The following is a 13,999-nucleotide window of genomic DNA, read 5'->3' on the forward strand; positions in this document are numbered from 1 at the left end:
TATTAACTCGCCCCTTTATTAAAGATGCACAAGAGCAGATTCTTATCCCAATTCCTCGAAAGTCAACAACTGCAAATAGATTAATAATTGATTGACTTTCCGCTCTGTTCTTATTTCATTGCTGGGAACGAAAGAAGTAAATACACCTATAAAGTTCCTCACTGTATGTGGACATTTTTTTTTCACATCACGTATAAAATTGTTTTTATTCACATTTTATGTGCCTGAGTGTCTCTCTCCATTACTGTGGCCATAAGGGTAATTGGAAACACAATACGACATTCTCCTAATTATTTTGACAAAATTACAAAACAAAGTCCATTTCTACATTTCTATTTATTTTTAAAATGCAGGATATACGTTAAAAAAACATCAGCAGCATCTTTCGACGACCTGGTCTTTCCTATGCCCATACTGCAATGTCTTTTTAAACTCCTAACCTTTTTCGCCGCACGTGCACGCGCACAGATGTTCCTCTCCTGCTATTCATTCCCGTCAACATTAAACTTGATTTCCAACTGCAACTACTGAACTCCGATTAAACGAGTCTGTCCAGCCCCCTGAGTAGCAATGCCTAAACCAACAACGCGCAGTAGCTCGTATGTAAATTGACAATACTGAAGTTCGGAAACAGAAACTATAAATTATATGTACACATCCACAATAAAATCATTATTGAAAATCAAGGTCCCTGAAGGGTTGGGCCGTGAATCCGCAGCAGGTTAAAGATTGCAGCAGAGAATGTCCCTGAACTGGAATAATTGCAAAGAACTTCCATGATATAAGACTAAGTAAACAAAAATGCATTTTTAATATCAAAGGAGACGCAGATCTAGGGTAAACAGAGGTTTCTTTTCGTTGCTTAGAAGTATTAATCGCAATGATATCACGGAGATTGCCATTGCTGATCATCGTTAAAGATGAAGGTCGAATGATTCCCTCCATTGTCTATATTAAGATCAGCAACTGTTACAACTTTGCCTCCAGAACATAATTTCTAAGAATCAGTTAACCCGGCATTATACGTTATTTATTTGAATCCAACGATATTGCATTTTAACTTGAAGGACTTTGGATAACTTTTAATTCGCAGAAGCAAAAATGCATTGGTCTAAATTATTTGCTGCTGTTGTAAGCTTCGCCCGTTTTAAACTTGAACAAACGGTCTTGACTTTCAATGGAGTCGTGTGCGGGACAGGAATTCTTTTCCAGTGTAGCACGGATAGCTTTCATTTACACGAAGATGCTAAAGGACTGTTTTATAAGCAAGAAGGCCGCCAACTTGAAATAATATTTAGTTAACCCATTGAGTACTTATTCCCTGCGTTAAAAACGCATTGCTTTCCGGAAGATAACAGCCACCAACTCAATTCAGAGTAGACTTCCTTGTAGACCAGCCAACAAGAACATCTCCTTGTTGGTTGTTTTACGATGTTGTGTGCGAGCTATTTTTTTGTGAAAATTTCGGAAGAGTAACGATTATCGTTCAAAGTATTACCAGTTTAGATATAATATCACGCACACTGTTATGGTACAGATAAGATCTGATTGATCTGCGAAATAATTTATACGGGTGACTTTTTTTCGTTGCGTATCCCATAAGATACACTTTGCATTGTGGTTATTGTGACATATTGGATCTGTGTAACATACGGGCCTCACAAGGACATACTTTTTTAAAGGTACATATTATTATCTTAATCTTTTCCTAAAGGTAGTTCAGTCAAAACACATTTTGACGTAATTCCTGAAAATATAACCTTAGCGTCCCCATTGACAATGGTACAAGGAGTATAGATTAAGAAAATAAAATATAAATATATGTATGAATAATTATTCTTATTATAATAAAACATACAAAATCAGGTAACTGTTAATATACGGTTCTGTTTTCCAAAGCCAATGACAATGCAACGTGATACGGGATTTCCTATAAAACCTCCTTTCCACTGAGCTCAAATTACTTGTGGCCAATGATTGACATGAGACATCTCTATTGTAACTGTGAGAACACCCTTCACCTTCTTGTTGTCTATCTATGTGTCTATGTGTGTGTACATCTGTATGTGTTGAGGTGGTTAAATATGCATTCGGGTTCTTTGTATTACGACGGGATTCGTTTTCTATAACTTTCACTTCTCTAGTTTTTTGTGTATATCATCTATATCCATGTCTGCATACCCCAGTTGTTTTTGTGCATAGACATAATCATATTCCTGTTGTTTTTTTTTTGCATATATGTGTATGCACGTGCACTTAAACCATTACCATTTTATACGAGGAGTGGATTTCAACTTTTAAAGTATCGGTGTGTATTTAAATAACTAGGTCTCTGACAGTTGTATGCACCTTAGTAATATGAATAAGTTGTGCTTTCTAATTTATTCTTCCAAATCGAAGTTCGTTTGGTTGCGTAAATTTGAATGTTTGGGTCGTCAGCGCTTTTATTTAATGATAATTCTCAGGGTCGTTTTTAGGATCCCTACGAGTAACTACGTAACAGCTTAATTCAATTGCACAGAATGTGTCGGTGTAACCCCATAGCTGTGTCTAGGATTCACATCAACGTCTCTTTATAATTCTGTCCCTTAACTCCTACATAATTTTTCTGGAGTATGTAGGTGCAAACCCTTGCACTAGTGGGGATGTTAGCGTCGCTGCCTTTGTTCGTGCATTTGCACAAATCAGCTTCTAATAGTTCTGAATGAGTTTGCATAGTTTTGGAGCATAGCGTGTGAACGCGTCCCTGATTTGTCCCTATGACCAACTGGAAGTAAATAAATTGTTCATCCTTTTACTCCTCAACTGAAATGAGGTCGTTAGTCATATAACCGATATTGTCACAACTTAGGGTTCGAATAAAAGGACCCACACATTTTAATTTAACTGGTTTCATCCAATGATCCATTCGAATTATCTCCTCTGAATCCCTGGGTTATTCTGCGCGTGGTGTTAAAAACCAGCCGTTTGAATATTTAATGGACGGGGTGGAAGTGGTTGGGAGGCCAGTTTCAATAGACCGAGATATTTATTTATAGATAGATAAACGTCCAACAAGTAAATAAGTAACTCACAGTTCTGAATATGACGTGAGTTCCAAACCACAGCACATCAGCACCAGCATGTTATATATCTAAAATATATTTTTGTTACAGGTTTGTAAAGACTAGAAAAGTTCGTAGCGTTCAAATATGTTGTCCTGCTTTAAAAAAACATATTAATATTGCAGTTTTATAAAATTGAATTTTGGAATATCATTGTATATGAGTAAATTATCATTACAAACATCCTCAAGCTACAATTTGCTTAAGTTATGACAGTGCCTGGCCATGTTCATCGTATCGACATGTTTCCAATAACAAATCTCAAATATCTGATGCGCTGGCAGCTGAAATTCCACCCCCGCCCTCCCCCACGCCTCCTCCATCCCCACCCATCCACCCGCAAAGAAACGGCCCGGAAACATCGTAAACTTTTGGAGAGAATAGGGCTTGGCCTCAAAATTCATCCCCCACCCCCACCCCCGAGGCCGTCATTTGCATTATTTTTTTACTTCAAGAGTAAAATATGTTGTATTTTTAGGGAATCGCATTTTGACACTCTACCATACATTTGCTACAGGGAAAAAAATCATGTTTATCACACTCACACAGCTGAATGAATGCAAAACAAGACAGCGCAAATATTGTGGTGTAATAATTATATTGAATGTAAGATGACTATACTATCGGCTTACAAATCTATGTCCCTTTCACAATCTGCCCTTGAATTCCAAAGTAATTTCTCCCTTTCTATCCAGAAAAATCTAAAGCATGCCAAAAGGTAAACGGAATTAAATTTATCTAATTTTTTGAGTGGCCTTCAGTTTCCTGGGACTGTCAATGTGGAAGGAATGGTAAATAAAATTGGTAAAAATGTGGAGGGTATGGGATTTGGGAGGGTTTGGTGATGCGGAGCACAGTGTTTTCAAATAGTCTGTAAAAGCAAATTAATGGATCGATTACCGGAACCTAATTTAATAATTCATTTTTAATAGTGAAATACATCCGAAACTTCCCTTTTGCGTTAGATTAGGAGCTAACCGATTACTCCGGCTTTCTGTTTGTACGGCTTCATTTCACTTGTTGGTATAAAACTAATTTAAAAGATCAGACGAAACAATTGAACGAAATTCGGCGAAAGAGGTAGCGTTCATTGTTTTCTGTAGATTGCACAACTTTAAAGTAACAATTGCGTTTAACGCTAAGAACTGAGGATAATCTCGAAACAATGCATGTTTTTTTTAAAAAAGTGTGGAAGTTTAAATTTTGTATGATTAGATAAACGGCATTTAGTAAATGCTGTTATTATCTAATTATTGGTTGTTATTGTTTACTCATTTACATATTGTGTAGATTGCTATAACTCAATAGATTTTGAGTATATAAACAATACAACTACAGAATGTAACCTGTTCCATCTGAATTAACGCATTTCTGCACTACTCACTTGGACGTGTTCACTTCGCGGATATAGTTACCACTTTCATAAAGTTTAGCATAGGATTCGGTATACAGCGAAATCATATTCAGGGGGAAATAACCTGGAATGTTTATAGTTTCCCTCTCGATTGTCTATTTACTTTTCCCAAATAATCAGCATTTTGGATAGTTAACTTGTCGTGTTAATGATAATGTATGAGAAGCACTAAATGTGCTATGGATGTAAATAAATGCTCTCGCTACGAAACCAGCAAACGGGGTAAACGCCGGCAGGTAAAATTGAACCGTTCTGGAAGAAAGCCGCTCGTTGATCATCAGCCTATCTGCGGCGCTGGCCAATAGAGGGCACTCACAACCCTTACTGATCACACAGCGGCAACTATTGAACAATGCTCCCGGATCCATACCCAACTAAAACATTTCACCCGATCAGCACGTTTGTGGTCAGAAAACACTTCTTCTTTCTGTCAAATTTCTCTTTGTATTGATAAGATAATTTAGCTGAATATGTTCTGTACGCGTGTAATATTGACTTAGCATAGAAGTGAACTGGTCTCCAGCCAGCTTTTAACTCGAAAAAGAAAGCTGATTTATCAAACATTGTAGCCAATTCAAAAACAAAACGTTGCAAACGATAATTTAAAATATAGGTACGTGGAATTTAAAACAAAAATCAGGGAAGCCCGTCGGTATTACACTGTAGGAGGGATGACACGTGCAGAATAAACGATTCTATTTGAAACTAGCCACAGTGGTATATTAGTTAAAATATCTTAAAGAATATGTAGATTGCCACATATGCAAAATGTATCCAGATCACTTTTAACCATTGTGCGTTTACTCATCTGCATCATTATCGTTATTTATAATTAAAATTATATGCAATTTACACTAAAATAAGGTTTAAGATTTATAATTCAATATACCGATTCAGTAAATAAGAAAATACATGTTTGCGCAGTCACACGGGCAGGTGTTAAAGCATGATTTTAAAAGATATCGTGTCTCTACACGCACACAAAAAATAAGAATTACATTACGAAATCAAGATATTTTGAAAACAATGTATTTCTGGTTCTAAGTGCGTTCCTTCATATCTATTGGGATTCTCTTTGTACAATTATTGCCGTGTTATAGAAGTGAATATTATATTCATGCTCTCATTAGAATAATACTGTGGCCTTGATACCGGTTTAGTGGATAAACTATGCGCTCCCGCCATCCGCTCAGAAAATGTAATTTCCCCACAAAACCACCACATAAGACTTCAAGGTTGTGCGATCGCTTGTTTTATGTAAGTAATAAAATATTACTTTAACATAAATATATAAGGGACTCTGCGTTGCTTCTTTTATCTTCACAAGACACATTGAAATGTACCAAAAACAATCTTTTCAAGAGAAGGGTGGGGAGGGGGGGGGGGGGGGGGACGCATAACGGAAAAATTTACATCCCACATATAACATCTAATCAATTAAAGCTACAGAAGAAACAGTTTCCAGAACTTCTTTTAAAGAAATAAATACATTGAGGCAGGCCACGTGAAAATGATATTAAAATTCCCTGGGCAGCATTATGGAAAAATGTATACAAGGAAAAAAATCATTCAGATAATGTTTATCTTCTTCAGTTCAAAAGACAAATTTATGCAACATATATACATAGTGGTATAAGATGTGCATGGTAACCGCTCTCCATAAACCTATGAGAAAAGGTTCTAACAAAGTACTCCACGTTCAACTTCATTTTACTAAACGAACAGACACAAATTTAGTTCGTGTCTCAGGATTATTTCTGTCTGTACCAACCTATCTGACCCGGTGTTTTTTTTTACATTTTTAAATGTTTTTCTAACACTTTACTAAATTTTATTGTCTTTAGGAATCGCTATAACTGCGGTTAAATTACAATCATATCACCACATCAAAATATCTCAAATATGTACACACCTTTTCTAGAATTTTGAATGTTTGGATATGTTCTTTGTAAGAAAGCGCAATATACTGATATGTTTTAAAGGTTTTTTGTCTCATTTTATCCGACTGTAGATTGTTTTTATGTTAGATTGTAGACGCACGTTTAATAAGTACAATGTTTTATACTGCAATATATTTTTTCGAAAAAATGTGGCAGGAACTACAACATTTTGACTCTGAAATTTTATTTATTCATTATTGTACAGTGCTAATTCGGAGGCGTTAAGACGCTGGCTAGCATATTTGTAATAGTCCTCTCGTATAAAAGGTATTGCATTTCTTGCCACCGGAATTAGTTTTTATTAAACATGGGGGTAAAACTTTTAGTCGGTGATCTGTAATACTTTATAGCGCCTGAAATGTATCGATTTGTCGTTCATTTATTTACTTCTTTGTGTTTATGTGAATTGATTCTGTTTGCTATTTCGCAGCTCTCAACTTCAGTTCCTGGAGAGAACTGTATCGTTTGAGCTGAGCCCCTCTCTGCCTGATTGACACAGCCTATTTTCTGCTCCCATACACTGCCTCTCGTCTTGTACAATTCAGCGCCCAGGAGAAATGTCTCCCACTCTGTTGGGATTTTCTTTTAAACAAACCCGCAAAATGACTAGAATAGTGGCTAGTCCGGAGAGCAGTGTACTGGAATTCTCTTTTCCACTCCTTTTACCTTTTCCTGCAACAATCAAAACTGCAGCTCGTGGCCAAATCCTCCTCTGCTTTCAGACACACACACACACACACACACACACACACACACACACACACACACACACACACACACACAAAACCCTTTGCTTCTGCCTGTCACAGTGGATCTATACATTAACAATTATAGCAGCCTTTCAGGTCCCATTCTATCCTAGGCAGTTTTGTGTCTCTTCGCCACAGTTTTCTAAAGGTATGTATATCAGTGCCTCTGTTATTATTTATATACTCACTCCATTTGCCTGCGAGCTCCATCTGTATAGGTCAAAACACATCATTAACATGTGCTATCGCAACGATAGTCCGGTGTTTTAAGCTGTTCGTTAAGAAAAGAACAAATAAAAGGAACAAAAGATGTGAGGGGGAGAGCATTCACTGTACAGAAGTCTGAACCCCATGATGTGACGGCGGGGTGTCCCTGGCCCCATATACATCCTCGGCTCCGGGGTGAGCTCCTCCGGGAGGAGTCATTCGTTTCTCTTTTTGTCTTCTATTACAAAACCAAACCCTGACCACCTCCTTCTCCAGCTGCAGACTGTCCGCCAGAGTGGTGATCTCCTGGGCCGAGGGCTTTGGGCACTTCAAAAAATGGCTCTCCAAAGCCCCCTTGACGCTCACCTCTATAGAGGTCCTCTTTTTCCTCTTCCTGCCTTGGGCAGCAATTTTGTCTATGCTGGTGGGGCTTCCAGACGACGAGTCGGCCTCCTCCAGCCACTTGTTCAACAAGGGTTTGAGTTTGCACATGTTTTTAAAGCTCAGCTGAAGCGCTTCGAACCTGCAGATGGTAGTCTGCGAGAAGACATTGCCGTAGAGCGTCCCAAGAGCTAGTCCCACGTCGGCTTGGGTAAATCCTAGCTTGATCCTCCTCTGTTTGAACTGCTTGGCGAACTGTTCCAAGTCGTCCGAGGTAGGGGTGTCCTCGTCCGAGTGTTCGTGACCCTGATGCTGGTGCTGGTGATGGTGGTGTTGCTGCTGATGTTGCTGCTGGTGGTGTTGACTATGGTCCCCGTGGTGATGCTCCTCGTGGGCTTCCCTCAGTCCATGGTGCATGCCTTGGGTCGATGCTGGGTTGATCATGCCATTGACCGTGAAACCCGGCTGCGAGTAGATGAGACTTTGGCCGTTGGATGCCATGCTGGGGATGTGGGCTGAGGTGGTGTTGCCCCATGCGCCGTGGTGGTTGCCGTGCTGGTGCACCATGTGAGGCGGCCGGTGGTGCAAGGTGCCCCCGCTGTGGAGTTCGTCCCTCCCCGATTGCACCGTGGGTTTGATGTCTTGTTGGCCGAGGGGACTGGCCGCCACGCCGGCCGACCACGGAGATCCCTCGGCGTGTGAGAGAGCGGTTAACCATTGATGAGCGTGGCTGAGAGGGTGCCCATTGCTTTGCATGTAATCATTCTGGACCAGTTTCTGTGCATCCCTGTAGGCTGTCCCTTGTTGCATGCTCCCCGGCTCGGCGTGCACGATGGAGTTGGAGGTGAGGATATTGCCGCTCGTAATGTAATGATTAGATGCTGTGGTCGCCATGACTTGCTAAGCCGGAGTGATCTGACTTGTTAAACGAGCCGAGCCTTTGACAACTTGCACCGAGCTCGGATCATTGGCAGCAGCGCCGAGCAGGAAAAGCCGACGCCGTGCGCGCGCCGGCCCCGTCCTCCCATTGGTTGCTTGCCTCTTGATTGATGTGAGGAGCCATGGCAACCCAGGTCGGGGAACAGCATCCCCGGCACGCGATTGGCGGCCGGGCCTGGTGGGGGATTTCTTTGATTGCTCTCTGGACCCATGCAGGCAGGGCAACCACGCGGAAGGAGGAAAAGGGGAAGCGGAGGGGAGGAGAGAGAGAGAGAGAGAGAGTGGTTGGTGGGGGGGGGGGGGGGGGGGGAGCAAAGAAACAAAATGCTCCTGCTCTCCGAAACAGGAATCAAAACAAAAGCAGCAAAGTGAACAACTCAAGAGCTCCGGCGCCCGGTTCAGTATTACAGTGCTGCAAGTTATAATTCCGTCCTCCGTCAAACGGGAAATGTAGCAGGCCCAGGACGAATGGGGTAGAAGTGCAGTAAATACTTGGAAACAATAGGAACACAGTAACAGATACTCGGAGAAAAGCTGCCAAACACCTCGAGAGGCCGCTGCCTTTTCAGAGTGGCTGCCTTTTTGGGTTAAAGGAGAAAAAAAATCTTCACAAGTGATCATTGCACCTACTTTCTTGCTACGCATTTCGCTCACCCTCGGAAGTAAGACAAGCAACTCCAGCTTACTCCTCCACAGATTTCCCCATATTGCAACTATCTGAGCACTTTTGGCAGCAATTCAGCCCCCTTATTCTATAATATCGATTTCACTCCCGGTTACTTGTTTTTAAAAGTATGTTTTGAGTTTTCTCGTCATTGGTGACCAGCTCGTTATATCAGGACGGACGAACCGACTCTTAAGCAATTCAGCCGCTGTCAGGGCTCGGTGAGATGTTCCAAGCCTGCTTATTCCGGATCGTTAAACTAAAAATAATGCAGCCTAGTGCAAAGTATTCTCCGTTCCGTGCACACTTGTTCGCGCACATTAACGAGGGGGTGGAGGCGGCCTTTGGCGTTGCTGTGTGACCCGCTCTGTTTCCTGCATTGGCCCTTCCTGCGTCGGGGAGCGGAGAGGACTGCCACCATACCAGTGTCCGCCTCCACTCCTCCCAAAGTTTGCCCATCTCGGAGAGGCTGGCGATTCGCACTCCGCCTCCGTCAACTGCTCGAGGGACTGTGCGCCCACACCTCCCTTCCCCAACTCTCTCTCTCTCCCTCTCGCTGCCAGACTGACAAGGATCGGGTCTTAGAACGGGACTTGAAATGGTTACCAGATTGATATTAACCACCGCTCTTCCCGTTTCCGGTGTAACCCGCTTTAACAGATGTTAGTGCGAGTGTAGCGGACTGTCCGGGCAGCAGATTCCGACGGCAGAGTCCACTCTAGTTTAAACCGAAATGCAACCCGACCAATGCTGAACTCAGCCGATTCAGCCGACTCAATCTAGGGCACTCTCCCTGGCTCCAGGTTTGATATCAAACCAGTCTTCTCCTCGGACATACTCCAGGCTATTCTGCAAGGCTTGCGCTGGAGTCGGGGAGTGCTTCACTTCCACCAGTGACAGAATAACACGGTACTTTCGAGTACTCCCGAGGAGGACACCCATGCCGGACCAAACACTAACACTTGCACTTTCAATTACACCGCTGAGCACTTCCCATTTCCGGTGTAATTAGCTTTACCAATGACACTCCCGAGCTGTCAGACTTGTTGTATTGTAATCAGAGGCGGTGATGCTGAGCCTGAGCCCGAGATTGAATGGGGGACACGGGATGCCACTCGGCTGAGGAATTCGATTTATCCTTCTGATTTTTTTTACCCATGTTAAATCTCCAGTGTAAACCTGGAACAAGGGCCAAATTCCCTCTAAATAAGCGACCAGTTACTGTGGGTGGGGAAGTATAACACGTTTTGGGTATTGTGACCTTAGATCTAAAACCTTAAAGCGTCCCATGGACGTACACATGCATTTTCTGGTTGTATTGCTACCTACTTGCTCTCACAGTGCAGTCTCAGACTCTAAGCTGTAATGTACTGCAAACGCAGACTAGGCGAGGAAAGGGGGCGTGGGAGGTGAGTAGAGGCGGGGGTGAATTGATACGAGAGCTTCAGAGTAGCAAAGCTTTTCAATGACACTAAAATGCACCTGATCGGGCAGTCCTAGTGTTGGCGGCCTTGAGGGAACGACTCCACACTGCAAGTGTCTCCACCCTTCCTCCTCCTTCAAACCCCACCTCCCCACCAGAAGCTCAGACATGGAACTCTGCTGACGCCTCTTTAACCTACCAGGAATCGATTGAAATGCCAGGGGAGTGCAGGCTTCTGGCCTCGAGAAACTGTTCTAATCACTGCTGGGAGCGGAATGGCGTGCACGTGTAGCGCTCCCTCCTGGGCAGGAGACTTGCACTTCCAGCCAGGCAATATAAATAGGCTGCTTCCTACCGCCACACGTCTGGAATTGTCAGTTACCAGCTACACGCACTATAGCTGACACCGGACATGGGATAAATAAAAAAAATACTGTAAATAATCAGAATGATAAATATTTTGTCTATTAATCTAGACTTAAAAATATATTTTACCTAATGTCTTTTCATTTAAAAAAACATATACTTACAAAAAAAAACTTACTCTCTACACTAGATTGATCTGTGGTAATGTTTACCTGGAGCAGGACTCCGAGTTTGACTTTACCAGGCTAGCATGACTGCACAGTAGTTTGCGACCTTCAGGCTCATAAGAGCGAAACTATCTCCCCTGCCCCCCCCCAACCCACACCACCCCTCACCTGGATTCACCTATCACCCGCTAGCTCTCGCTCCACCCCTCCCCCACCCTTTTATACTGGCTATCTCTCCTCTTTCCAGTCCTGAGTCTCGACCCGAAACGTCGACTGTCCATTTCCCTCCATAGATGCTGCCTGGCCCGCTGAGTTGCACCAGCATTTTGTGTGTTGCACTATACCTTGGGAGGTGAGATGGTGACATCTCTGTTGAATGCTCTGATGTTGGAGTCTGTGAGAGAGAATCTGTAATCTCAAGCCTTCGCAATGGGTTTTTGTAAAACATCCAAGCAGCCTGTTTGACTACCTGGGACTTCAGCAAGCCCTGTTTAATGCTAAGTAGTGAGAGGGTGCCTCTATTTGCTTTCTTTTAACATAAAGAATTAGCTGCCTGCAGCGAAGAGCTCTGTGCGTGTGTCCGAGCATATATTTGCAGCGCCTCTTTGTTCCTCAACTCAGTGTGTGGTGCGGCCGTCACTATAACTCGGGGCTGCAGCTGTGCACCACACCATTTAGATAATGATTTGAGAATAAAGGAAGTAATACAAAAGCATCCCAAATCTGACACCGGGTGTGAGACCCAGTCTGAACATGAGACCAGTACTTGCTCCTACCTCACCCTCCCAGATCTGAAAAATGAATTTGAGCTTGAAATGTGAGGCGCTGCTATGTCTGATTTGGAACTGGATTTGGGCCGAATGCAAGTTCGATGTCATACATATTAGCACCCCACGTTTAACTCTGTTTAGTCCGGACTGTAGACGAGAGTCTAGGTTATCTGGTTAAAAGATTTACTGTAATGTATTCTGAATTCAGTGGGGTGACGTTGGAACAACGTCACTTGTTGTTCTCTCACACTTAACAAGCTGACCCCTTGAAATCCTAGATATTTGACTCCATTGACGCAAATGAGTGCAACAGAAGGTAGTGGATCCTCCCTGGATGTCACGGGTCAAACTGTTTATGTTTGTAAAGTCGCGATTTAAAATCCATTTTGGTAGATCAATGAACTTTAGTGCCCTCAGAGGAAGTTCACTGCCAGGAGAAAGTGTCCAGCTCCAAGCTTGAAAGCTGCTCAGAAACTCAGTGGTTTACTAGTGTGCGTTTATAGATTCACGGCAATCTGTTACATTCAGTTCTTTACAATCCGGGGAAGAACAGAGAACGCAGAATAGCGTCTTCATCAAGGATTGATAGGGGCCTTCAGGACCTCTTCTAGAATCGTGAACTCGGGATACATGGGGAATTCGCATCTGCAGATTCAACGTTTGTTGATGAAACATGCGAACATCACCCGGAGATTCTCCCGGAAATCTTAGCTGTCAGTTTTTATGACGCGATAGATTCTCTTATTGAAGAAGTCAAATACGCATAAAGGGAGACATATAGAAATTAATTTAATTTTATGTTTTTACGGATGTTATAGTGGCTGAAAAGGCGATTTAAATTCTCCATTGTTTTATTCAATTTCGAGATGTAGATATCTCTGATGGACATAACATTTCATGTCCATCCCAATTGCTTTGAGGAGGTGGTAGTGATTAGCTGCAGTCCTTCTAATGAAGGTGTTCCCACAGTGCCAGTGGGTGAAGTGAAAGCTTAGCGACAGAAATGGTGATATGTTTCCAAGTCGGGATAGCAAATTAATTAGCGGTGAACCTGTAAGTGGTGGTGTTGCCCTGCGTCTGAGGCTCTGGTCCTTCGTGGTGGTAGAGGTCACGGGTTGAGAGGAACTGTGAGAGTAGCAAGGCTGAGCAACTGCAAGGACACACGGAAGCCACTGTACATCAGTGGTGGTGGGGATGAATGCTTAGGATGGTGAAAGGGGTGCCACTCAAGTGGGTTGCTGCCCGGAATGGTGTTGAGCTTCATGAGTGTTGTTGGAGCTACACTCGTCCAGGCAAGCAGAGAGCAAACCATCACACTCTTGTGCTTTGTAGATGGTGGAAAGGAATTTGGTTGTCAGATGGTGTGTAGCTCTCCAAAGGATACCCAACTCCTGTCCAACTACTGTGACTACAGTATGTAGCTGGCGCAGTTAATTTTATGGTCAGTGTTGATCCCCAGGGTTTTATTGGTGGGGACTCTGCAATGGTTATGCCACTGAATGTCAAGTGCAGGTAGTCAGACACTGTCTTTTTGGGGATGATCATTACCTTGTACTTGTCTGTTGTGGTTACTGTGTCTAGAACATAGAACATAGAAAAACTACAGCACAATTCAGACCTTTCGGCCCACAAAGCTGTGCCGATCATGTCCCTACCCTAGAAATTACTAAGCTTACCCATAGCCCTCTATTTTACTCAGCTCCAGTCATTTGGTCTGTTATTTGGTCTATATCAGTCTGTTAATTGGTAATTGGTTTATGACTTTCACATGTCCCGAGATACAGTGAAAAACTTTGTTTTGCGTGCCATCCATACAGATCATTCCAAGACATAAGTACAGCTAGCTTGTACAAAGGGAAAGGCAATAACAGAGAA

General features: G+C 42.6%; 1 protein-coding gene across 1 annotated transcript; it reads right to left on the bottom strand.

Moving 5' to 3' along the window:
• Positions 1 to 6,316: 6,316 nt before the first annotated feature.
• On the bottom strand, positions 6,317 to 8,973 carry pou3f2b (POU class 3 homeobox 2b). Its single transcript, XM_052024642.1, has one exon. It carries the CDS (start codon positions 8,687 to 8,689, stop codon positions 7,535 to 7,537), a length of 1,155 nt encoding a protein of 384 aa, XP_051880602.1. The 5' UTR covers positions 8,690 to 8,973; the 3' UTR covers positions 6,317 to 7,534.
• Between the last annotated feature and the right edge of the window lie 5,026 nt (positions 8,974 to 13,999).

The sequence above is a fragment of the Pristis pectinata genome, chromosome 10 (assembly GCF_009764475.1).
Source record: "Pristis pectinata isolate sPriPec2 chromosome 10, sPriPec2.1.pri, whole genome shotgun sequence".
NCBI lineage: Eukaryota > Metazoa > Chordata > Chondrichthyes > Rhinopristiformes > Pristidae > Pristis > Pristis pectinata.